Raw genomic sequence first — 26,718 nt, 5'->3', positions numbered from 1 at the left:
TGCAAGATATTTGGCTGTGGGGTTAATTATTATCAAGTATAGATCCAGACATTATTTGGCTACTATTTACAATGGGTTGTATGTTCAGTGCTAGCAAAGAAATTCATATATAGAAAACAAAACTAAAAAATCATGGGCATACATTACAAGAAACCTGTCAGACTTACGAACACTTGATGCAGTTGAGTTCAGTGCTTTCTCATTCTTTGCCATTTGTGTGTACAGTATTAAAAAAGAATCCTACCTTTTTTTTTTCCTTTTTAAAAATACAGAACTGGTAGTCTAGTCACACTCTTACAAGTAAGTGATAACAAAAATAGAAAGCGGATACCCATGTGGGACTAAAACTCTACTGAAGCCTGTCTCTTTTTTCCACAAATATGTTTTCACAGACAATAATTAGCAGACAAACACACTGTTTGCAATTGCACTGTATTGACTTAAAAGGCGGATACAAAAGTGTCTAAATAAAGAATGCCATCCAGGGTGAAATAGTTGTGTGTGTGTGTGCACGTGTGCACATGTATGTGCTGACACATGCTTGTATTTTCCTACTGTGCACTGAATCATGAAAACATGCTCTGCTCTTTGAAATGCAGTGTTGCTCTGTGGTTCTGCTGCACACTCGCACGCACACACACAGAGGAATGGAAATAGGTTTCTGTGACAGGTGGCTTCTTTGTCTAAATCTTTTCCTATAAAAGAAAAAAAAATGTGAAATTTTGGTTGGTTTAAAGGTTCTGCTCCATGAAGAAAAAAAATTCACAAAATCCATTGTTTTTCACCTTTTTCAGTCATTTCCTCATGAATAAATATTATCCATTAAAAACCTTTAAAAAGGTGCTGCGATACACAGTGTTATATTTCTGTTTTCTTTATTGACTCTCTTGTTGCCATGATGATTCTTTCCCTTCAGCCTTCACAGGTAATTTCTGCCCTGTACCATGGCACATCGTACTCTCCATGCAGATTTTACTTTTAACAAAACTCTTCCTCCCTTTCCTAATCCTTCCTCAGTCCACAGCATGAATGCAAGTCTGAAGAAAGCTGCCTCGTTAGGTCTCCATTGCTAATTCGATGACAAAATGTCAGGTTCGTCCATCCAGGCACAATTTGCAGCAAGAAGGGAACATGGAGGTGTGGAGGGAGAGGGGCACTGGTCTTCCAGCCTCCTTCTGTGCATGAGACATCTTACAAGGCAGAGACCTTGACTATGTTGCTCGTGGTGGTGGTAGAAATGTTCGTGGAGTGGCCCGGGCTGCTGGGTGGAGGTCTGCTCTCACCTTCTGGCGTGAGCGCCGGCGGCGTGGGGATGCTGATGATGGCTGTTGTTATCTGGGCAGCTTTGCAGTTCGGTCGTAGCCCATCATCTGATTTCATGTTGAGACTGGAACGACTGGAAAACAGAGTTAGTGGTTTGGCTTTTTTTAAAGCCACACAGTAGAAAGGATAGGAACAGTGTTTGTTCTTAAGCAGTGTCTTACTCCTCTGAACTAAAGGCACCAAAATACTCAGAAGAATCCACTTAAATGCTCCCCCCAGTTCCTGCAAGGCATCGTTCATTTCTACCCAGTTTACACTGCGGTTTTTAAATATTCCTTGTGGTTAGGCTATAGCTTTTCACAGGGCAAATTGTTCCATGTTTCCACTTCATTCCTGCATAATTCTAGTATAATTAAGAGGGTATCTAAATACACCATACTGTGTACTCCATCTTTTCAGAGCACAGGTAGTTCTTTCTGAGAAAGAGATGTTGTTTTCCTTGCATTTTGAATGCCTCTTTCAAATTCACTGTCCCTTGATCTTTTCTATTTTTTTCATCTCTGCAGTAGTTTCAAGGATCTGGCAGCTGGGAGCATTCTTGTTAGATCTGCATCAATTGCATCCTATAATTAATTACAGAGTGAAAATGATAGGTTGATTTCTGTGCATCTGCACAGCTACAGGAGTCTGCTATTACCAGCCCGACATGTTCATTTTAAACACAAGGCCTGTCCTTTTAAAATATAAAGCTCCCAGTTGGAAAGCTATTGCTGTTGTTATCTCAGAGTGACTCACCAAGAGGATGTTTTTTGATCTCTCAAGCATCCCAAGAACACCACAGAACCCATTCTGCTCCCTGGTTACCTCAGTCGCAAGCTGAGACTGGGGCATTCTTAGAGCCTGGGTGGTTCTGCCACCAGCACACAGTACGCCCGGCGAGCTGCATTCCACATGAAGTACAACTCAAAAGCTTTTTTTCTCTCTCTATTCTTTCACAGTTTGGTAAGCAAGTGAAATAACTAACAGTGTTGACATTTAAGATATCATTGCTAGCATCTGATATAGCACACACTGGAAATAGGTTCGTGTTCCCCTGAATTACTGTTTCAGGTGCTGGTTTAAACTACTGTCATCTTGAAACTGCAACAGCCTGAGACTTGTTTTGTGCTTATTCATTCATAATTCATTCTCTGAAATGCTGTTCTGACTTCTTCCTGGCACAAAGTAGCTGCTTTGCTGCCCTAAAGGCTGCTTTGTTTCAGTTTCCAGATCCCTTTGATAGGAGTGGGGAGGAGAAAAATGGTAGGTTCAGAAACAGCCCAGTGCTCAAGAAGCTTAATAGGCTGAGGAGGATTTAGCAAGTCATTTAATAACTGCAAGAAATACACAGCGAGGAAATGATTTTTCAGTAAGTTTTGTGTAAAATGATACTATCTCAAAATTTTGTATCAGAAGAGTAACCTGTATTACTGACATCTCTCTAGGTGAAAGCTGTGAAGACAGCATTGTGAAATTTCTCCTGCTTTGTTTCTCAGTGGTGCTTGTTGCTTACAGCTGTGATTCAGACTCGCATAATGAAACTCAGTGAACTGAGTGTCACCGGTGGACCAGGGCGGTGTGTACAGCTCTCTGCCAGCTTTGGCTGGCAGACTGTGATCAGCTGGCTGTCTTTGCCTGCTCCCATTAAGGGCTTGGAAGCACTGGGCTATTGGGGAGGTGGGCTGTGGAGTGGCCCTGTGCTAGCTTTGGTGACTGGCTCATAGTTGGCAACTACTGGCTCCTGTCTGTGTGATTAGCACTTCATAGGTAGGTTTCAGCTGAATTTCCTTTTTCTATGTCCTGTCTGGTCAGAGAAGAGCTGCATTAGAGTCGAGCTTTCACCTGGTTCTCCCCCAGAACAGTTACAGAGAACAGCTAGGAGCAACTTTGCTCAGGCTGACATTAGAGGGAGGAAAACAAAGATGCTCCCAGCTCTAGACCCTTCTCTTTGGCTGCCGAATAGGCCTCTAAGAAGCTGCATCAAACATTCAGTTGGATGACATACTCCAGGGCTTTGCATGCAGTAGTTAGCAGTGAGAGCCTACTTACTGTACCTTGTTGTAAGTGAGGGCTGCTCGCTGCACTGGATGTGGATGGTGCTGAGCTCCTGCATGCTACGGAGGCGAGTGGCTGGCACACTGGAGTTGGGAAGGTGAGTGGTCTTCTTGTTACGGCGAGAACAGCAGGAGGTGGTCAATCCATGGTGACTCGACAAGGAGGGGCTCCGAGAAGACGGGTAGTTTTGCATTGAGCTCTCCATGCAGTTCTGCTCAAACAGTTGCTCATCAATGAACTCGTGGTTCTGGCAGGGAAAAGAACAGTGCCATTACTCCCTGGTAGCAGTACCAGCTGTGACCCAACAGCAGGTTGTTTTCAACAGCACCTTGGGCTAGGCTGGTGGGCTGTGACGGTACCTTATCTGTGTAAGATGCTTTGTGCCTGAAAATATTTGTGCTAGGCAGATCTTAAAAAGTAACTCTGCCCTTCTGCTCTCTGCAACCAGGAGATTTTGCTGTCCCACATCCATAGGGGAATAAGAGAAACTGTTGCAGTGACAGAAGCATGATATAGTCTGTTTATACTGCTCTGTTTACATAGCTGGAGTTGGTTAATATAGTGTCTGATTTTCCTCTCATTTTTGTGTCTGAATTCTGGAAGTGGCTTCATAGTCTCTGCAATGCCACGTGGTTACTAAACCCCAGAGAGGAGGAGTTTCAGGAACCTTTTTATTTGTTCCTGGGGACAGGGTTGTGTTGTGTTTGGAGGACCATCTGGACCTTTAATGTACTTGCAGGATGTTGCTTGTATTGGCTATTGGGTGCAGAACATACCTGCATTTCACTGGGTGCTTCTATTAACTGAACGGAAATAAACATGGCAGCTGAGAGTGGGAAGCAGGTAGGGGAAGGAAATTCAGAAAGCTGTAAAGAGTTTTTGTGCTAAAGAACAAGAAATCCTGAAAGAAAGAACTCTTACGCACATACATGAACACCCAAATAATTCTAGTGTACATACTTATCCAGCCCCTGTCAGCATCAGAAAGGATGCGAAACAAAAGCAACTATGGTGAAGGCAGCCATCAGTTTTCACTGGAACAACTCACAACTCTCAAAGGAAACAAGCACTGGATAGCAAAAAGAGGCACGTGCACAAACTCCCAAGGACAAGACCAGGAACGAGAAAGGAAGCAAACACTCTCCAGACACATCACAGAGACCATAGAGAAAGCAAATTGAATTAAAAAGGAAATACCTTGATGGTGGAAGTTCGTACAGATAACAGGGGATCATCCACAAGATAGGACAATCCCTACGGACAACATGCCAACAAAAGATAAAAACACAATTGATTGTCCATTCCGGCATTCAGAAATTTAGTCCCAGCATTGCATCTCTTGTCTCAGCATTCCAGCCGGCTCACTCAAGTTTGAATGGGCAGCCAGACCTTCTCTTTTCCAAACCTTGCTTGAATCAGACCCGTTTGTTCATTCCTTCTCACCCTTAAGCTTTTTCTTGAAAATAGAACAAGACTGGTTACAACTTTATTGCTTTGATCTTTTGAGAGCCACAGGCAAAGGAAAACAAAGTTTCAGCTTCTGATTCACAAGTAATGAATTGGAATTGCATTGCCATTGGGTCGCCAATGGATATGAGTTTTGGTTATGGTCTGTGGAAACACAGAGGAAAGGTTTGGGTCGAAGGACTGGTTTCAGTGCACTCAGCATTTGGAGAAAATGCGGCATGTGAATGTCCATATTCAATGCAGGACTCAGAAGGAGTGGAAGAGCTCCTTTTCTTTGAACAAACTCCATCTGTTGTATTAATATGACAAAGTAGCCTTTGTTATGGCAGCCACACGTACTTTAGAGTCGCTTTGTCATTTTATACACCAGATTTCTGAGCCATTCACAGCCATTCAATTATAAGACTGTATGCTCGTGGCGACTGCAGATACCATGACAATAAATAAAGGTACTTTTAGAATGTTTCTGCCTAGTTTGAGGAAAGGTGAATTGCCCATTGAAACAAGTTTGCAACCATGGTACATTCCTCATTCCATTCCTGCAACTTCATCACAAAATGACTCTTCAGTGTTTAAAAATTCTTTTTTTTACAATCTAACATTTTGGGGGGAGAAATGTTGCATAGCATTTTATGAAACTATGTGAATTTTAGAATTTCAGCACAAGCTGATTGAACAATTTGGATTGGTAACTTCAGACCAGAATCCAAACTAGCGGTGAGATTTAATGCAAAATCCATGGTAATAACTGGCTGAAATATGTGGGGGAAAATGCATTAAATATGGTGCAGATTCTCCCTCTAGGTTTTCATTCAATTCAAAGTATCATTGTTATTGCCAGGCTTTGCTGAAAAAAGCAACGTTTGAAACATTTTCAACCACTGAGATTCACTGAGCAGGCTTGTGTGCTGGAGGCAGCGTGGCTTTGTTAATATGGCAGGCTAATACATCCACAAATTAGGATTGGCTTTGTTACTTCCAGCACCCTAGCTGGCCTGTTAGTAATGCAGTGACTCACGCGGCTCCCAGAGATGCCCACGGCCTGGTGCGGAGGTCAGAATGCCTATCAGCTTTTACAAGGTCAGGGCCTTACAAGAGCAGACCCTGGAGGCAGGGATGTCAGCTTTTGTTTGCCTCAGCCAGTTTGTTTAAGTTTTCAAATGAAAGTATTCATGTGAAATGTGGGTCACAGTAGTAAAGCTTTTAAGCATGAAGTTCTAAACCAAAGAGTCAGATTGTGAAATATCTGCTTGTTATGTAACATCCAAAATTGCTACAAACAAAGGCAAGATGAGTCTTATAAAATGAATTCAATAGTCATTGATACAGGAAGAATCAGTTCACTGTCCTTAGAAAGGTGACCTTCATAGCTCATTGTGATAAACCAGCTGTGCTCACAGGTCACTGTAATTAACCAGTTGTCTTCTTCCAGTGTATCGCTGAAGCCTAAGTGATGTTACTCCAGCATAGGCCAAACTATGGAAGTGAAGGTGATTTGTCTAAAAGAAAGCTCTTGCAAGTCAGAAATCAAAAGTACATTAGACGATGGATGCAGATAGAAAAAGTCATGAATATTTCAAATGTTAACCTCTCTTCATTCTTTCTAGAATGAATCATGGTATAGATAATATGTTCCTTTACTGCATAACCTTTTATATAGACCTGGAAGTAAAACATATGTATCAGATAAATATCTGAAATGTTCCAAGAGACTTCTGCATACAGAATAACTTAATAATGAAAAAATGAAATTCTCACACCAACATCTTGCACGACACAAACAGAAAAGTCATTGTCAGAGAAACTGCTTGGCTGGCTCTGAGATAAATTACCGTGTCTTGCGACCAGAACTGTAGTGAGAAAAGATATGTGCAACCTTTAAACCCATTAAGAGAGTTCATCTGCTCTGCTCCATAGAAGGGGCTAAAGGTTGGTTTTTCCAGCCTGGTCTCCTGTTGGCACAGACCAAGTTGGGGTTTGTACTTGCTGACAGCAGCTTCTTCCTCTTAAGACAGCAGAAGTGTCCCGTGGTACTAAGTGGCACAAGCAACAAGTACATATGATGTGTGACTGACAGCACAAGACAAACACAGTTTGTTTCTCTTTCAGAAGCACTGAAAAATTTGAACTTAGTATGCAGCTGGTCTATAGGATCTCCCTAACCCCTTGCTGAAAAGTTATTTGTATTCCAGTGAACTGAGCAACCTGCTATTGACTTTGTACTGGTGTAAGTGACCAGAGTAGCAGACAATCACACCGCTATCCCTTTGTACAGTGATTTTTTTCTTTTTTAAAGAAGACTTGATGAAATTGAAATGCATTTATTCCATTGCAGGGTATTCTGCGGAACTTGAGTGTCAGACCGCTCTGGCACAGCTTGGAGGTCCACTTGGGATGTATGCCCACCCAAGTGGCAGTTCAGAGCATACTATGTGCACAACTTTTCCTTAGGAAGCCTGGGACAGGCACAAAGACTTAAGAAGATGTAGAAAGGGTTGTGTTGCTACTTACGGTTGTTTTTTCCAGGCAGTGCAGCAGGTGGTGATGTTGGCTTTCAATTAAGGAGGTGCCTTTAGTCATACGTTGTTCGTCTTCGGTGGATCCCTAGAGTCAGAAAAAGGGGAGGGAGGAACAAAAAACCCAAACCAGGTGTAAAACCATGAAAACAAACAACCACCAGCATCAGCTTTCACAGGGATAAAGATGATAATTTCAGTGTTGTCATCTCTCAGGTTTTTCTCATGAATCTCATGAGGGTAACTCTTTTTTTTCTTTTTTTCTTTCCTTAATTATTTGGCTAGTAAACTCGTGTGGGTAAATGAGTTTTGATTCAAAACCAGTGTGTTTCTAGCCATTTTGTAGCTGTGGAGGAAACACTGCTGTTGTATGGTGGAAAGGCTCTGGAACCAGAAGGTAAATAAAAAAAACTATGCTGTTTTATTTTTCCTAAAGCTGTTAAGACATTTAAACTTGTCACGACCTTTGAATGCCAACAGATGTGCCTTTAACTCTGCTGTCTCTCAGGAGACAAAGCATGTGCTGTCTCAGTTCTGCTGAGCTGCTGGCTCTGCCTGACCTTGCTGCTCTGAGCTGGGTCTGCTGGCACTGGCGTGTGTTGTGCTGGGACTTTCTGAGGCACGGCTCAGTGCCAGATCAGAAAGTGTGAACATGGGCTTCTTGTGTCGGACTTTGTAATGCTGTTTCTAGAGCCTGGACTCCTAGATCTGTCTCTCCTCTACATGAACATGGCCAACTATTCTCCATACTTGGTACGTGCAGTGTGTTAATATGGGGCTGTTCTTCCCCTGCCTCAGCATGCAACGTGTGGTTGTTGGTGGGAAGCTTGTAGCTGGTCCTGAGGCCTGGGTCTGGTGTGCACTGAAGGTATGGAAGGCCTGTTTGAAAGGCAGGGACGAGTGAGGAACAGGCAGGCACTACGTGTATAAGAGTTAATACGTATAAATTATCCTATCCAAGCATACCTCAAATGAAGAAGCAGTGGTGAAGGGTTTAAGTCTATGTGAAATGCAGCAGCAGTTCCCTAGGAGGAGGGTCCATCTCCATTGGGTTCTCGTTGAGCTGGGGCTTTTTCCCTGTAGAATAGGGTCCTGTGTTTGATGTCTCATTAACACAGTGCCCAGGAGCGCAGCAAACTGGGAGGGAACCCCCTGTGCATCACCTAGCACAAAATCCGAACAAGGCAAACCTGCCCAAAGAGCTCCTGATCCAAGTATTTTAGTGGCTGTACAGCAGGACCTGTGCAGTGAGGGACCAGCTTTCCCCCATTTCCCCAGTGTGCTCAAACGGCTCAAATGTGGCTAACAAATTTGTAAGGTAATTCAGAGAGCAGGGTGCGTTCAGAGTCAAGCAGGCAGACTGTGCCTTCGGGGAAGGGATTGGGTACAACTGAGAGTATTTATGTCAAAAACATGTTAAAAGGAGTGGTCCCTCCTAGGCAGGTGTGGGAAGAGCTGGGGTGGGGTAGAGCTGCTTTTGGCATAGCGACAAGGAGTTAGGAAGACTTATTGGGGCACTCTTGTTGGTTTATTTGTGGTTTCTACATCATGTATGTGTGCACGTAGTGATCTGGGGGAAGAGACTGCTTAGGCAGTGGTGTTATTAGTGGTTAGGATAAGCCACAGGTCTCAGCCCAGTCTCTGTGTTAAGCAGAGGGGCTTGATCTGACAGAAAAAGCTGAAATAGGAAGGATAAGAGGCTGGGAACCTGAGTTCGGTATGCACATCGTGTTTAGCTCTTGCAGAAAGCTTGGCAGCGAGCACTCATCAGGGTAGCGATAGGCCAACTTAGTCACCCTGAGTAGGGGGAAGAAATGCGGTGCTCTGTGCTTCTGATCTCCGTGCTGCATCAGTGACTCAGGTGCTTGCATTCCCCAAACTACAGCATCTGTCACTTATGCTGTGATCTGGTGATCAGGTACACCTCAGAAATGGAAGGAAAAGAAGTAATAGAGGTTGCCTAGAGAGTTTCTGTGATATTTAAGAGCCAGGGTTATTTTTCTCACTTTCTCTGTTCCGCAGTGGGAGATTTAAAATCTAGGTTGTTTAGGACGTTCTTTCACTGCTACTGTTTAAAGTCCTTGATCTTAAAATTCATTGCAGTTTCGTGACACATTAATCTGCGCATGTCTTTGACTAGCATTTCCAAAGACAATTAAATGCATTAAAATGGCAATTAGGTGTTGTGAAATGTTTCCCTGTGCTCCCTAATAAGGGGTGCCTGGTGTCTTCTGTAATGCGTAGATCTTAAAGTCAAAACTGGGTGTGCATGGCTTGAGTCCCTGCTTAGACACAAACCAGCAGGATCTGACTGTTCATGACAGAAAGTGGGTGGGATGGGAGATGCAGCAGAACCTCTTGGCAGAAGTGCCAAGACTTTGTTTGTTGCTCTAAAGGAGGTCAAATTTAACTGTGCTTAAGGCATTGCTTTTAGATACACCTGTGTGGCACAATGATTCACTGCAAATGTGTGTTCTGGATGCCATTTCCTGGATGGCTCTGCGATCCTTAAGTGAAGGAATAACTCTGTCTCTGACAGATGCCAAAACATCGCTGAATTGGTACACTTAGAAAGCTGACTTACTGTATGCAGAATTAATAGATTCCTGTGGGAATGCTTCTTAAGCAGGTTATGGATTTTTTTGTTGCTTTTGTTTTGGAAGGTTGAGCATTCCCAGAAGTAGTTTTAAGAGTAGTCTAAAAAAAAATAATCAGTTCCATTCTTCTTCTTAACAATCCTCCTGGTGAACTAACACATCAAGCAGATCCTGTTCCTACCCTACTGAGATTACTGACTCTGGTGAAGTCTGTGTTGGAATATTTCCCAGGGAGGTCCCTGCAAGCCTTAAAGCAAATATAAGACTGCACTAAAACACTCTGGAAAAGGAGGGAGGAAGAGCAGATATTGCAAAAAGTATCTTTATGAGAGGATTTGCTTGAGACAGAGACAAAGCTTCCCTACTTCTGGTAGAAGACCGAAGCCAAATGTCAGATTTTGGCAGCACGATTCAGTCTCTTTCTCTGCCTTCCATTACAAGGCAAATCTTGCCACTGATGGAAATGGATCAAGGGATGGCGGTGACCAGGAGTAAAGTGTAGCATCAGTGAGTATGATTCCTACCTTATCATCTCTCCACCTTTTTCTTCAGCCAGATTGGTGTTTTCAGAACAAGAAAGCATGCAGCCATTCAGAACATCCTAGCATGCAAATTGAGAGAGATCTGCAGGCACTACTGCACCTTGAACCGTGAGAGTACCAACACTGCACAGATGCTTGGCGTTTTGATAGTGCTGCTGAGGACTGTATACCTACAGAGATTGTGTTAGTGGTACCTATGTTACTGCAGGCAAACAAAATCTGTGTCTTCTTTAGAAAGTCTGGCTGTAATGAAAAAACTGGTGGGGGGAGGAGGGGGGCTGGCTTGCTGTTTGAGCTGGGGTGCCCGTTTTGCAGGGTTTGATGCCAGCTACCATTCAGTTTGTTCTTGGAAGGCATTTGCTGAGCTGTTGGTTGCTTTGAGGGAGACTGAAACACACTGTGCCATTGGTTCTGAAGTCCAAAATGCTTCCACTACAGAGGTATCTTCTATTTAGTGCTTCAGCACACGAAATTGGACGTTGGTGAACTGAGACGAGCTGGTTCAGTGGTTAGACTGTCCCTTGCCGTGAGAATGGCTATAATGCTTATCTATGGCTAAGCAGATTCTGCTTGTGAAAAGGGACAAGACCTCACAACCTACTGTTTCTAGGATATACGCTGCCTAGAATTTTAGCTAAAAGGGAATTTCGGCTAGCTGTACACGGAGATTATTGCTAAGAGGATATGTAGGCTGCTGCCATGGGAAGAAGCTCACCATCCCTTGAGCGCTTCTGACATAAAGCCCGCTAAAAAGCTCTCTAAATGAGAAGAAAAAGCTCTGAGTACTTGGTGTCTAGATGGCAAATGCAAAATGCTACAAATCCATGTTTCTAAAGCAAGAGTCTGTGTTCTTGCAAGGAACAGAACTTCTTCCTGCTGCTGTCCTTGGATCAATCCTTTTCTTCATGTGTTCTTTACTCTGATGCAAGGCTACAGGCTGAAGACTTGCTGTTCCCTCGAAAGATGCCGTTAGTGTGTTCATTCTGGTGCTAATGAAAGGAAATTCTGGCACATGTTCCGGAATCTTGAACAGTCCTTCTCTCCCAATGTATTAGTTTGACTGCAGTGTCAGAGCTGGGGTATATTCTGGAGCAGGTTTTTTTTTTTTTTTTTTCCCTTCAGTTAAACCCTCAGGGTGTCAGACTGCTGGGCAATCTGCTGGACGCTTGTAAAACAATTATACATTGATCATAGTACTGTGTGATTGCTAATGATGAAAGTGATAATATCTAGTCATGGCCATATCATAATTGCACTTGGAATTACTGCTGGGTACCAAACAAGCCCAATGGCAATCTGGCCACGTGAAGTCCATTAAAGTTAGCATGAGTCCTGGGCAAGGTATCAAAACGGGATGTGCACCTGACCAATGAAATAGTTTGATACTAATTTGACTGAGGGATGTACACAGTATGTAGATAATACTTTGGCCCCTACTATAGCAACTGCACAAGTCACATTCCTTCATTTTTTTTTCTAGCCTAAAAATTTGGCTGGCTAGACTGTGCTGTCATTCACATTTTGTACTCCCTTAAGAATAGTTTGTTCTGCTGCCATAAAATGAAAGCCTTAAAATCTTGCCTTGTGGAGTTTAAGTGGTCATGTATACCTTTCTGACAAAGGGTGCTCAGCAGTTCTGTAGTGATTTATTGCCACTGTCTCTGGGCGGAGAGATGTCTTGGTTCCTGATTCAGGATTGAGGGTAATCCTCAAGTAGTCAAAGATCATTTCCTGGCAGCGGTGCAGATGCCAGGCATGGCTTTGGCAGGTTTCTTGTTCTAGTCAATGATATTCCTGTGTGGCACAGGCAGATGGTAGTTCTTCCTTCCTTCCCCTCAGCCTTTGCTTTTGGCTGTTTCATCTGGAAGTTCCATAGGGTGGGGATATTTTCTTACAATGTAATGATAGAAGTGTATCTAATATTTGGTGCTTTCCCAAGCAGAGTTCACAGATCTTACTGGGCTGTGGGGAAGTTGTGGTAGCGTTTAGAGCTGTAGGCCCACTAGAAAGCAATTTGCACCCAGGAAAGCTTGGGAAGACCTGCTCTAGGTGCTAATCTGTATCTAACTTTTTAACGGGTAAAAGCAGTCCTTTAGAGCCTCTTCAGAAATGTTTTTGTTATCTTTCCTGTGTGTACAACAGCTTGGTAGCCAACAAAAAGACCCTTCTTCCAATTATTTTTGGGCAGGTGCCAGAAAATGAACCCATTCAGCCAAATATTTCTCTCAACCTCGTACATTTTGGATTTAAGCGTTGGTGTGTCAGCTGCTCTCCTGTGAGCGATCTTGGCAGGGAATTTTGGTTGATGAGAGATGTGAGGGGATTCATGTTGGGATGACAGGCTGGAAGATCAAATGAAAACTGTGTCCATGCTAAGCTCCTCTGGCATGGTTTTTTTTTTTTTTAAACTAGAAATTTAAAGCAAAAGTTTAAATTGTAGCCAGTTTTTTGAATGTTCCTGAGTAATGACACAGTAGACTCAGCTGAGGTGGTGTCCCGCTCCTGAGCCCTTCCTTGGTGGGGAATGATCTCTGGACTACATGTGACCAGTCTTTCTGGTCTCAGTATTTTCTTGATATAGAAACTTTCCTTGAGCTGCTCAAGAGCAGCATGTGGTTCTAGAACCACATATTTTCCAAGCGTCACTGCCATTTGTTGAGCAGGAGACATTATTTGTGTAGTTAGGATGGTCGAACTTGTTTTGGAGGGGAGCACAGAAACTGATCCGGGCATCCTGCCTTCCAAATCCATATTTCATGTAAAGTATGTTTGAAAGCTACTCCAGTTATAAAAGACCACACTTCATTATCTAGGTCTGCACCGAGAAACATCCTATATGTAAAACCAGGTGATGCACAATTTGCTTCTGTGTGCTGGACCTGCTGATCTTGGGTAGGAATGGGCTCAGGTCCTAGCGAGCAGCTTGTAACACCATGAGCTTGAAAAGGGTTTTCAGCTTTGATTTTACAAATGCAAACATCCTGGCAAGGATGTATGCCAGGGAAAATAGTAGACATTTGAAAGATTAGGCCCCAAGTAAGGATGCACGAACAAGTGCAAGGAGGCTCTGGTGGCTCAGTTAGGCATTCTTCATCTTGTTCTTTGCTCCCCACATGCATGAAAGGCTGCTTTATTTGAAATGGAATTCATGAAATGTGCTAATACCTGCTCTGGTGTTGATCAGGCTTAATGTAATAACCTGCTCTCGTTTTCACTGATTCTGCTGAGCAATCTGACGCACTTACATTTTTTCTTCTCATGAATAGCTAATATTAGCCTCCAGATGCCTTTCTATTAAAAATAAACCCACCACCAAACTGTCTGAAACAGGAGCTAGGGAATCTTTTCCTGTCCTGTTAGGCAGATAGTCCATATTAGGGAGAGACTTCTAAAAATAAATAACTATATGTTGAACGACTGTGGATATTTATAGCCCAGGCAGACGCTGGGTGGTCCAAAGCAGTGTAGCTCCCACAGCTTCATCGCACCAAGGTTTGAGCGAGCTGTGAACCTGGCCACTGCTGGAAGGCCAGATCCTTTCCCAGCTCAAGAAGGAGCCCAAGGAAGTTTCTTCCTCTGCTCCAGTCCTGCAGCTGGACTCCAGCACAGCATACGCGGTAGTGCAGGTACAGCAGCACGCCCTCCGGGGAGGCTGCTGTGCTGCACGGCCAGTGATGCGGGTGGCAATGGGGAGGGAGCCCAGGGAGGGGTGGGAGCAGGGAGCTTCCCAAAGTCTGCGGAAGGAGGTGTTTTGTCTGCACTCACCGTCAGCTCGAGGGCTTCGTTCAGGAGGCCGTTGCGCTTGCTGTGAAGGTAGGCGTTGGAGCTGCCCGTTTTGGCCACTCGAATCCTCGCAAGCCGGGCTTTCTGCAAAGGAGACAAATAAGCTGGATTTATACTTTGGCACACCAAGCGGTCAGTCCTGTGCTGTCTGTACCAGGACGAAGGCAATGTCAGGTTCTCACTGTGCCTGAAAAACGTGGGGATGAAATGCAGGGGGTATGCGGGCAGGACAAGGCTGCTGGTTAGAACAGCAAGCGCGGGGCTGTCTCCAGGGCCCAGATGAGCACGTAGATCTGAAGAATGCAGCTGCCACAGTGTTAGTGGCCTTTCCAGAGATAAGAAGTGAGCAAACATGCTGACACCTGGTACCTGCTGGTGGTGGAGATGCTGCTGCAGTGCGAGTGGCTGCTAAGAGGCGTTCCGAGGGAGCAGAGCGGGAGACGTTTGGTAATTTGCTCGCTTACCAGTCAAGTAGCAAAGATCCTTGGTTTATTGGGAAACACTAATGAAAAGTACGTTCCTCATTCTGCGGTAGGCAAAGGCACCTTATTTGTTCCTTTTGTCCCCTGCACTGGCAACGTTAGTTCATTAGCTTTGGTATCTGACAATATAGGACTGTTTGTCCCAAAACATGCATCTCTTTGCAGAATGACAGAAGTCATTCTGCATCAACACTCTTCTCATTTTTATTTATCCCTGACCTTCTTGACATCTAGAGGAACAAGTTAAATTATAAAAAGCAGCCCAGAACAAAGCAAGCAAGAAAAACTAATAAGGCCCTCTTCTCTTTTGATCACACATTTTTTTTTTAGTTTTCCAGTTAGTCTTTTCAAATGTTGCCTGCTTCTCTGTCAAGTGCTGATTTGCCTTTTTCTTTTCTACTGTTAATTTATGACTCAAACACTATTAAAAGTAAATACATGAAATAGCTGTGGCTATTAAAAATAATTACATTGTGTTGTATTTTAAAATGCTGCATAATCTTTTAAATAACATGGAACTCGTGATTTTCCTCTCTAATTAGAGGTGCTAATGGGTATACACTGTATGAACAGTAAAGCCAAGAGGCAAATATCTGCAGTGGGTCCAGAGAGTGTAATAATTCTAGGAGCTCTATTACTGTACATGCATGAGTGACTCTGGCCCTCAATATTTGAAAGATTTGTTTAACCTTAAGAGCTTCTACTTAAACAGACAATTTCTTAGAAAACAGCACGCAGAGGATAGTGCTTTGCAGCCTTAATTAGGAGTCACAGACTATGAACAGCCTGAAAAATAGACATGCTTTTTGGCACCCCAAAATGGGGGCATCCAAAATTCAATTTCTTTTCTATATTTCACCTAGATTTCATTGTCCCGTTTTAATGTTAATAGTCCAAGTATATGAGCGTGAAATCTCTGATGAAAATTACTCTATACTGAAGATGCAACAAGAATATGAAATTTGATCTTCAGTTTTTCTGAGGTCTTTGCAAACTGTTCTTGCTCTAGGACCTAAATAGAGACTGATCTCACACTGGAACCCAGAGCAAAAAAATCAGACTAGAAGCTAGGAGTTTCAGGTAACAGCCAAGTCTCAGCCTGTGCTCCCTGAGGTTTGCTGACAGTGGTGTAACTTCTGAGTGAACCTGCAGATGAGTTAGGGGAGGGAGCGGGGATAAGGGATCAAAGACTAGTCCATTTCTTAGTTACGTGGTACTTTCTCCCTGTTAATTAGATTTTCATGAAATTTTCTTCTATTTTAAAGCAATACACCTTTGTGTGTCTGTTGCTATCCACAACGATCTTATCTCTTCTGTAATCAGGACTGGGTGGTGGATCCAGTGATGGTCTTTACAGTGAGGCTCTGATGGCAACCACAGAAGACTTCCCTTCCTTTTTCTTTCTGTGCTTGACAGAACGTCAGCTCCTTTTGCTGCAGGAAATATGAGTCCTTCAACCTACCCACCTCACATACAGCAGGAAAAGTTTCATCATCTTCAGTTGCTATCATCGTCAGTTCAGTCAATTGTTAAAGTGGATTCAGTCTTAGGCTCTTGTAATGAACATTATTCCCTTTGCCTTCAGGCTAGCAGGAGATCAAATATTAATAGCTGTACTCCACATGGACTGGAGATGGTTCGTTTCTGAGGTCTGTTCTCTTTTCTCCTTTGAAACAGGGCCACTAGCTATCTTAATAATTAAACCCCATAGCTTTTGTAGTTTAGAACAGACATTGTTATTTTAAAAAAATGTCAGTGGGGCAGGGCAGAAATTAATCCTATTTTCCTTACACAAAAGACTGTCTAGGATAGTCACTTCACCTAACTCTGTGCCCCCATCATGATTAAATTTGGTAGATATCTTGATTAAGTCAGCTAGAGAAGTTAATTAAAATTGGTGCCTAAAATTGGTTTGGCCCTCCAGGTAATTTCCCAAGTTGGACTAGAAACAACTCTAAAGCTATGGTTCATGGTTTTTATGTGAAAATCTGTTTATGTGAAATGTGCATTATTTGGAAAGCACGTCTATCAAGTTGTGCGAGCTTTACAAGATGTCTAGGTAGGTGTCTTATGTTTATGCAGGCTGCAGTACTTTAATCACACCTGAGAGTAGCACAGCAACTCTCCCCTGGCATTGCAGTGGAGGTTGGACACTGGTCTGGGTGACCGAGCTGAGTGGATTGTGAGCGAGAAGGGCACCTGGCAGCAAGCTTACGATTCAGGTTACAGGCAAAGCAGGTAAAAGCTGGCTGTTTCAGCAGAGTTTTGTTATCTGCTGGGATCCACCAGTCTGGACGGGGCAGGCCAGCAAAGGTATGCTTTGACAGATAGGGGAAGAGTAAAGTGCAGGAGCAGAGGCCTTGCACTTAGGGCGCCCCGCACAGACTTTGAAGGAGCAGTGTTTTGTAGAGAACCCTACACTATGTACTGGCACATATCTAACTGTCAGAGAATTAGGCTGATGGGGTCTTCCAAAGTCTGCCAGTTTGTAACACTTGTGGGTATGCTTTTGTTATTTCAGCTCTGTTTACGTGCCTCAGTACTTCTGCTCTGCAGGACAGGAGAAAGCCAAGTGCAGGACCTTGGGTTTTTGACCATCTGCTGCATTTGCAGCACTCTTTGGAGGGGATAGCTGTCTTCTGCATCTCATCCCACAAATGTGGCAGACTGAAGGTCATTAGGGCCAGGCCTGAGATCACTGTTACTGAATATAACCCCTGCACAGAGAGTCTAAAAAAGGAAAGAAAACGGCACACTGTGTCTGCATGTAGAGTGGTAAGAGGAGTTGCTAGGAAACCACAGGATCTCAAAATGCATATGACCTAATCTGGAAGATAATTTATATGATGAAAATAATAATACTAATGACAGCCACTTACAGGTTAGAATGATTAATTTGGTTATCTTAGTGCCCACGTGTTTCTGAGAGCGGGGTGGAAGGCAGGTCTCAATAACTTCTGGCTCCTTCCTGCTTTTTAAGAAACTGGAGACTGAATAAGCAGAATGGCAGTGAAGCCCTGCAGGTGTAGAGTGCTGAGATAGGTGGTGAGGGTGATGTAAGTGGCTGACAGCATCCTGGGTACCTGCATTATCCAAAGGGGCTAGCAAAGGAGAAGTAGAATGGCATGCCTTCACCGTTTAGCTGCGTTGGAGAAGGGAAAGAAGAAGGAGTTGCAGGCTAGGAAAAATGCTTACCAGATGGCAGGCCCAGGAAACAGCTAATTATTATTTATTAATGATTTTCATCTAGTTCTGATGGAGATAATGTTCGCTCTTGATTTATGTGGTATCATAAACTATTAAGTTACAATCTATGACATAATTTCATATTTGCCAGACATCTTCAGCTTTCCAGATCTTCTGTGCCTTTGTGCAAGGCAATGGGGTGGAGCACATGTATATCAGGTACTGGATGCGCGGGTCCTGTGCCCCCTCCTACTCCCTCTTCGGGCTGGAGCTGTTATTAGCATTATCCTTCCTACCTAACTTTATCTGCTAAAACCACATGAAGAGCATTCCTGGCAGAAAATGCAGCTGCGTTGGATATTTAATAGTGCTTCACATTTTATCTCCTAAACAATTAGTAGTATGAATATGAGCAGTCCTATTGGTGACTGCTGCAGTGAGTCCAGGGGTGTAGTACGTGTACACCACTGGTCTTTTACTGCTGACATGAAGCTGTTCTCAAAAGTAATCAATGGAATACTCTTGATCTGATTTTTATTTCTAGGGTACAATGTCAGAGCCATTCAGTAAATGCTCGTTTTTTCTTCTTCTTGCATTTGTCTGCATCCAATACTAGTTTGAGTTTGCACTTGAAATGATCTTGTGTTTGACTCTAATTTTATTATAAAATTAACAAGAATTCAGGAAAGACTTCAATTTGTACTCCTGAGTGGGAATTCAATACACATGTGTAACTTGGAAAGGGGATGAATTCAATCTTCATCTGGTGGAAAACAGCTTAGCTCCCCTGGTCTGTTGGGGTAGTTTTCCTTTGTAAGTGGAAAACAGAAAATTCTTCTTTTAAAAAATAAAAAATAAGATACTGTCTAGAGCAGACAAGAAATTAAATGAATCTACTGCTTGTGGAGTGCTTTCCTTAATATAATCATGTGACACTCATCTGTCCTACTTATTGCTCTGAGAGGCTGATATGCCATCTTTAACAAAGCTTGGAAACAGGCTGGACTGCCAAATTAGGACTCAGGGTTATTACATGCGTTTGAACAGTGAGCGAAATAATAGCTGTTTAAAAAGCAAATGGCCCATATAATAAGTACTGGTTGTTATTCTGCTAGCCCTGGTTCCATCTGGCTATTGCAATAGGCAATGGAGTTACAGCAGAATTAGAAGAGTCAGTTTCTGCAGATCATCTTTCTGTCATTTTAACCTTTCTAAGAAACGAAGTATGCACATTTGGACTTTCCTTCCTCTAAATTCTTTACATTAAGCAGCTTTTGAGCCAAGTTTAAATATTCTGTCGCTTTTGCTTTGGGGGAGATATTGTAGAGCTGCATATGAAAATTAGCCTGTGTAGAACTCATTATATTCCTATATAATTTGATAGAGCCACTTACAGTCAGACCTTGATCTTATTTTGGGCCTCTTCATTACTTTCCAGAGATGAAAGATTCCCCTCCCCTCCTCTGTGGCTCTCCTTTTAATCGTACCTTACCCTTGGCACCATTAAAGCAACAGAACATCATTTCAAATGCACTATATCGTTTAATCTTTTCCAACACTGAAGAACATGATGTTCAATCTATTTATAGAACAATGCACAGAATATGGAGTTTAATGGATCTCAACTTCTCTACTAGTCATAGATATCCTAGTTGATACAACAGAACTTTGAAAAGAGTCATAATACGCAAAACTCGAATTGGGAAATGCAAGACTGTCAGGAAGTCTCTGGAGCACTGAGGCCAGTTCTTGCCTACTGCAAACCTAACAAGCTCTGGATTAAAATTAGTGAAGCTCTTACTCCTATTGGGCATCTACTTTAGAACCTCATTCTTCTATTTAGAAAATAGCTTCTAATTTCCTGCCTGCATGTATTTATCGCCAGTTTTACTCAGTTGCCATTGTATTGACGTTTTCTTTTTACATAGACCATTCCCTTTCTGGTGTTTGTTGCTTGTTCATTCTACTGCAAAGAATAGAATAAGCTTCATTTTTCCTGGAGTTTGATAATTCTCACTTTATTCCTTTGCTTGACACTTAAAAAGTAAGCTTTTTTCAAGGTCACTTCCTATTTCCATTCTCTATAGATGCCCTGTATATTTCTCGTTTTTCCCAGTTACCCAGCCATCCACCCAGTGAGGGTTGTATTCAGACCCTGATCTCTGTAAGAACTGACCATGTGGACAATTTTTTCTTTGTTGAAATAGACGTTATACATAGCTCTCCCATCATGGCTGAAATTTGAAGCTTGCTGTGTGCTGAGGTTCCTGTGCTGCTAGTCCAGCTGACTGACAAAGTTAGCTCCCTTCACTTCTTAAGCTTGCCTCTTAATATGGTAACTGAAAAACAAACAAACAAAAACCCAACCCTGCATATGTTTTTGTCTTCTTACCACTATAATAGATCTTAGAGCTTGAGTTAAAGTCACTCCAGGGATGCATGGTCAAAGAGGTGCAGTTGCAGTGTACTGGGAATATGTTATAGTTCATTGGAGTTGGAAGTGAAGTGTTACGAGGTTTAAGTTAGGGTGCTGAAGTTTGTTTAGAAATATTAATAAGCGTCTTCTCAAGAAAAAAGCCTCATGTCATGTTTTCCTGCAACATTAATGGAGAGCTTGCTGTTCTCTGTTGTTATAAAGGTTCTTGGTTTCAGAGAAAGCAAAGTATGATGAATGTCTACCTGGGATTTGTCTGTCTGTCTGTCTCCAGATCTCACTTGTTATAACATCCTTCACACAGCTCACACCCCTAATTAAGAGCTATAAACTATTCAGGGGATGCAGAAATTAACAGAATTTAATCTAGTGTCAGATGCCAATTTACTAGGCCTGATTATAGGAACAGTAATTAATGGTGTGGAGGCTTGTGATTAGCTACAAAAAATGGAGGCCATCGCTTCATGTAGTGCGACTCACACCTTCCATGGGAAGATAGAGGAAACACAGGAGGAGAAAAACAACCACAAACCTTTTTATGAAACTCGAGAGAGCTAAGCAAACCTGTAAAGCTCCTAGTGGAATCAAGCACAAGGGGGTGAGGAGGCAGCAGGGCTGTTTTCCTGCTTTGTTGCTGACTCATTAGCAATTAGAGCACTTGGTTCTGAACCGCAGGTACCCACCAGCAGCGAGTGAACGGTGTTAGGCTTTCCTCGTGTGAGTGCGGGCAACGCCAGCCCGGGTAAGGGCAGGAGCCGTGCTCCATGCCACTTCTCCATGCTTCAGGCTTTCATCAGTAATTGAGAGAAGTGTTGCTGGCTGGCAAATGAAAATTATTCCGAAGTCATCAGATGACAATAAAGTTGTGCAGTGCAATTGGCTTTCTAACTGAATCTGCTGTTAGTTGTTCCTCCTGTTTCTGAGGTCTCTGGGGACAAGTCTCTTGCAGCCAGCTTTTGGAAAAGAAAGGTCTGTCAGAAACCCATCCCGTGGTCATATTTGATGAGTGAAGGCTCATACAAGAATGTGTGTCACAGCTCACATCTCTACAATGACAGCCACAAAACATTGGCTGCATGCCTCTCTTTGGCAAATATCAAGGGAGAAACCTGCTTCTCGTGCTATATTGGGTGCTGCAGTGCTCCCTGGGCTGTCAGCAGAAAGCTGCAGAGTTGTCATGGTTACTCGCTTCCCTGGCCTTGGTTTGCATTCCAGCATCGTTGCACATTCCTGCTAGAATGGCTCCTAATTGTCCTGACTCAGTTGCTAACGAAGCTGATGTTTCATATATGGACAGAAATGCGCTGGCTGGCGGCTGGGTGCTGGAGATCGTGGACAATGTGTAGAATTGCTCCTTATTATTGTATTTGTTTGGAGTTAATGCTGAGTTCGGGCTAAATGGCTGCGCTTACCCGGAGAACAGGTGGCTCAAATTGCCACCAGGCACTGGTCTGCATAGTAAACAGAAGAGTTCTGCTCTGCTGTGACAAAGAGGAGAAAAACTATTTCCTAAGGAGCAATTTGTCTGGTAAATCGAACTCCTTTTTCTTCCTGCAGAGTACTTGCAGGCAGACTGTGATTTTCACATAAAGATATTTTTTTGAAAAATGTCAGTAAGCTGCATGCACGCTCTTCGTTCCCTGGCCTGCTCCTGGGCTGGCTCTGCCAGCGCTCACTGTGCTTGTTACCCGTGGCTGGGCAGGGAACCGCGTGCTGCCTCTTCTGCTGCCTTGCTCGGTGAGTCGGCAAGAATCACCGGTGTAAAAGCTCAGATATAGAAATGTAATACTATTCACACTCAAGATTTTACCATAGGAACCATAGGAAACTATAGGAAGGTTTCAGTTTATAACCTTGTATGTGTACATGAACTAACTGCAAGAAGCAACTGAGCCAGTAAAGAAGCGGATTTATTCCAGTTTTATGCTTGAGAACACCTGAGTCTTGGAGAGGGAAGTATGGAAGGGTGATGGTGCTGCAACATCCATGTTTGTCAGAACAACGACAATGGCTGTAGTGGGGAGAAAAAAGAGGGTGGCAGGCTTCTGTTTGTGCCTGGAGAGGGCCTGCCTTGTGCAGGTTTAGAGCCTGATCCGGTGCTGAAGTTATCCGCACGTACTGCTTGATTGGATTTTCCTGACCTCTGAACAACAAAGACTTGCTCTGAGTCAGACTTTGCAGACCACTGCTGCTGGGTGGAGTGGGAGGAGTGCAATAATGGGATTTGGGACTTTTCGCGTTGGGCCATGTGAGACGGCTGGGAGTAGTTGCAGAGAAATTCTGCAGAGGCCCTTGAGCGATGTGCTAAGAGACTGCAGGGTTTTCCCACCTGTCTGACATAAGTGGGTAGGGGACTGCCCTCCCAGCACCACGTCTATCAGGACGAATGCTGCTCTTCACCTGCTAATCGCTGGCAGGGTACAAATCAGTTACAGCAGTAAGCTTTAGTGCCGTTTTTACCCACTTGAAGCAATGTTTTTTTTCCAGACCCAGTGGATATATCCATGGTGCTTAATCTGGACGTAACCATGCATTGTAGGTGTGTTGGCACAAGGCTGTGGCATTCAGCACATAGACTGGGAACTGCACAGAAGCTGAACAGCACCAGCCCACTTGGTTCTGCATTGCTGAGGCATAGTGGCAAAATAACTGGTTAACAGAGGTAACAGTGAAGAGTCTGATCACTAGAAGCCTGTTCCAAAGTGGGACAGGGCTTCCCAAGGCTTTTGGCAGAATGTTTTGAATGCAGGTCGAGGCAATTTCAGATAGCATTTATTTAGACATCTGGGATGAAGCCAGCAACATCAGCCATTACAAATCCTACCAACTGTGCTATATAATGAGCCATCTGGACAGAGCCCCACAGCCTGGCCTTGCAGCAGGTGGGGAGAGGAGGCACCATGTTACTGGGGTGGCCAGGGAGCCCCCCGGGGGGATCAGTCGGGTTCTTACACACCACAGGCACTACCTGGTCAGGACTGGGACGTGATAAGAAATGGCCTCAAAGCCTGAAACAAATGTAGGGAGGGTTGGGGATACCTGCGGAAGTTATTTCAGCCGGGCATCGGGCCACTGTCCACAACAGGCTCAGTATTCAGGGCTTGCTTTGGAGGCTAGGCCTGTAAACTACCTCACTGATTTCAGTTTTTCTTTTCAGAGGATGGATTACAGACATCTGGTAGTCTGATGTAATTTGGGAGCCAGGTACTTTGAACTAGCTGAACTGGTGGAGGATGCCACTTGCTTTCATGGGTGATATGAAGGAGAAGAGGAAGGATCCCTGGTTGGTTGGTTGGTGTCTTTTCCCTGAATTGTATTAGGGAATGTGGCAAACAGGACAAAGAGGAGGAAGAGGTACCTACCCCAGAAAAACTGAAGTTTCTCCTTTAAAAAAAAAAAAAAAAGCCTTTTCTCCCTGTCAGAAACTGTTAACTATCAACAACAACAAAAACATATTCCCCCCAGATTCATTGTGGTTGAAAAAAACATGTTTTTTAAATGTCAGCCAGATCCAGTTTTAACCTTATTGTTTCTCTCTCTCCTCAAGTTCCCAACCCCATCCCCTGCTGGGAACTGAGTCATGTTCTGTCGCTGAGCTCTCCTTAGACAGCTCAGCTCTGCTCGAGTCACTTTTTCTGGCCGTTCTGTTCCACGCTTTGAAGTTCACTAACCCACCTCCAAAATTTAGGGTGTCAGCTGAAAAACAGAACATTTCAAAGCTGACTCCCCTGCTCTGTAGAAAATCAATTATTTTAATGGCCTTGTTATTGACAGGTGTGTGGGCCGCCTTTCTCATGGGTAAGATGATGACATAAATCTAGTATTAAGCATTCTCTTCGTCACCATCTTCCCTCTACAGCAGCTCTGCTGACTGCAGTCCTGTTTTCCATGCCTCTGGGAGTGACGGCTGGGTCTGGAACAGGCTGTTTCTCTTATGGAACAATCAAAGATATTTGCGTCCTTACTCTTCCTTTTGGCTTAAGCCCCTTTTCAGCATCTCCATAGTTACCTCTTCGTCCGCCTGCAGTCATAGCTGCCTGTGTGCAACCACCTCGCGAGCAGTTCTTGCGGTCTGGAATAACCTTCCTCCGTCTATTTCCTCTCTGCAACTTCCATCTGAGAAGATGTGGCTTCTCCCTCCCCGCTTCGTTGCTGTCTCCTGCTGTTACTGGCTCTGTGATTGAATGCTTTAATTCACCCACCTGGCAATGCGTCTGCTTCTCTGCTCCACCTAGGCTGTGCCATCTACTCCTTGATAGCCTATGTTGCAGTTTTATGTGATAGCTGCCATGCGAAATCATTTTGTCCTGGGTGGACCTTTCCTACCCTAAACTTGGGTGGTTCCCTGAGAGAGAGATTCCAGATCATTCCAGTAAACCATTGGAGAGCAACGTGCTCTTCTGGGACCTGGCTGCACCAAGCTCTAAGGCCATATCTATCGCATTATCTGGCGGTCTCTCAGCCGTGCATTTCTCTACTACCCTGCTCAGGTGGGAATAACATTGTGGCTTGGGGTTGTATTCACAGTGGCTAACTTGTAAACAATGAACTGTTTTACTGTCAAAGGAGCAGCATGTTCAACAGCTGCTCCTCGCTGCCTCTGCTCCTCCTTCCTGGGGCTGCAAAGTGGGAGCTGTGCTCAAGCCAGCTCCGATACTTGTCTGCTTCTTCACGTTGCAACTGAACTGCAAGCTGAGCATGACAAGAGGGACTCCAGCAATACATGAATTACGAAGTCATTCAATTGTCAAGCCTTTAAAGTGTCAAGTTCTACTTTAAACCCAGAGACTGTGACATTCAGTAAAGAACAGCATCGTTTCAATGTCAGGAAGGTCTATTCTTAGCACATCAGCCAAAAAGAAAAAAGTCTTTGGGGGGGGGGGGCAACCAAAAAACAATTTTGCCAAAATGAGCCGTGTCAGAAACGATCAATTCATCTTCCATTCAGAGTGACCTGGTCCTTGCCGTGTGCCGGAGGACAAAATTTGATGACACAGCACAATAAATTAAGATTACCAGATCTTCTTGTAATTAATTCCCTTGCAGTGCAGGTTTGGCAAGGAATAATTTATCTCTGAGGTGATTAAAGCACCAGCGGTGGTTGTTTTTTTCTTTTTTCTTTCCTTGTTGTTCTCCCATTTTTCCCCCTCCCTCTCTTTCTTTTAGGAACGTTTTTCCTCAGTTAGTAGAAGAATAGGTGCTGGCGGGTAACAACCGCCCCCGTATTTTATTCGTGCTATTTAAATGCTTTTTCCTCAGTATGAGTTATGAACAAAATAATAAACCTGATTGGTAACCTAGTCTTCAAATGCACTTGATATTGTAACAGGTACGATTCTTCAAGAAATTTAAGTTCTAAAGTATTTATCATAACACCCTAAAATTATTTACTCCTCAACTAAAAGAGAAGGAATTTATTTAGCACCCTAGAAACTTAGGGAAGATGTCTGTGTTATTTCTTCAAAGCGGTGTCTCCTAACTCTGCTCACAAAGAGATGCTGTTGGTGGGCGTATTCAAGGGCTGAGAAGGTGCAAAGAGCTTTCTCCAACCTTCTCGAAAAAGCCACGTAAATGTCTTTGTATCTTTAATTAGATGGGAACAGAATTCTATTACTAAAATTTTCTTATTTCTGAAGAAGAAATTGAGTCCTCTGGAGGGTGATGCTGGAACAAGTCTGTTACCAACACAGATTCTCTCTGTGCCCATCCTGACCATCTCCAGAGAGACATCACAGCATCACTGTCATCAGTGCGCTTCTGTCTCTCTTGCTCTCCTTAGTATTCATGCAGTGATGATCATGTGAAAATTACTCACACTTTTGACTTGAGAAAACTTTCTTAGCCCAGAAATTCATCCAATATCAAGGGAATTAGAAATTCAAATGGGGAGAAATCATACACTGTGTCAATACAGCAGACCTTATAAAAGCTGCAGTCAATCATATTGGCATCAAAGGTGGTGGTGGCACGCTTCCTTGCCACCAAGTGGATTGCAGTCCAACAATAAAGGAAAAAGTGAATCAGAACAAAAACCTTCGGTACACTGCCTGGCCGGGATAGCCTCATCCAAAAGCTCTGATCTGGAGTCAGTTCTGGAGCTTCTTTGTATTGTCATCTGTGGCTACGCACAAGTCCTGTCTGGTTATTTGTCTTGCCTGTTTATCTGCCTGGGCTGTACTGTAAAGCAAGTTCTGTCTCTCAGCATATTTACGTGCTGTTTCAGTAGAACAAGTGCTTTCTCTTAGTCTTCACTTATATAACTGGGCTATTGTGTACTGGCCCCTTAACGAACTTCTATGTGCATATTTCTTTTTAGAAACACTTCTTTTAGGCAATATTTAAGTGTTTTGAATG

At 43.5% G+C, this 26,718-nt stretch overlaps 1 protein-coding gene across 1 annotated transcript in view; it reads right to left on the bottom strand.

The window, feature by feature from the left end:
* Positions 1-1,191: 1,191 nt before the first annotated feature.
* Positions 1,192-26,718, bottom strand: part of KCND3 (potassium voltage-gated channel subfamily D member 3) — a 114,882-nt gene continuing 89,355 nt past the window's right edge. The window contains exons 4-8 of the mRNA XM_035561553.1: positions 14,245-14,346; positions 7,336-7,428; positions 4,555-4,611; positions 3,357-3,604; positions 1,192-1,396 (exon numbers count right to left, since the gene is read on the bottom strand). Coding sequence (XP_035417446.1) covers positions 1,192-1,396; positions 3,357-3,604; positions 4,555-4,611; positions 7,336-7,428; positions 14,245-14,346 — 705 coding nt within the window. The remainder of the gene's footprint in view (positions 1,397-3,356; positions 3,605-4,554; positions 4,612-7,335; positions 7,429-14,244; positions 14,347-26,718) is intronic.

Source organism: Cygnus atratus, chromosome 24 (genome assembly GCF_013377495.2).
Source record: "Cygnus atratus isolate AKBS03 ecotype Queensland, Australia chromosome 24, CAtr_DNAZoo_HiC_assembly, whole genome shotgun sequence".
NCBI lineage: Eukaryota > Metazoa > Chordata > Aves > Anseriformes > Anatidae > Cygnus > Cygnus atratus.
The sequence above is the reverse complement of the archived record's forward strand: the minus strand, read 5'-3'. Positions and strand labels throughout refer to the sequence as shown.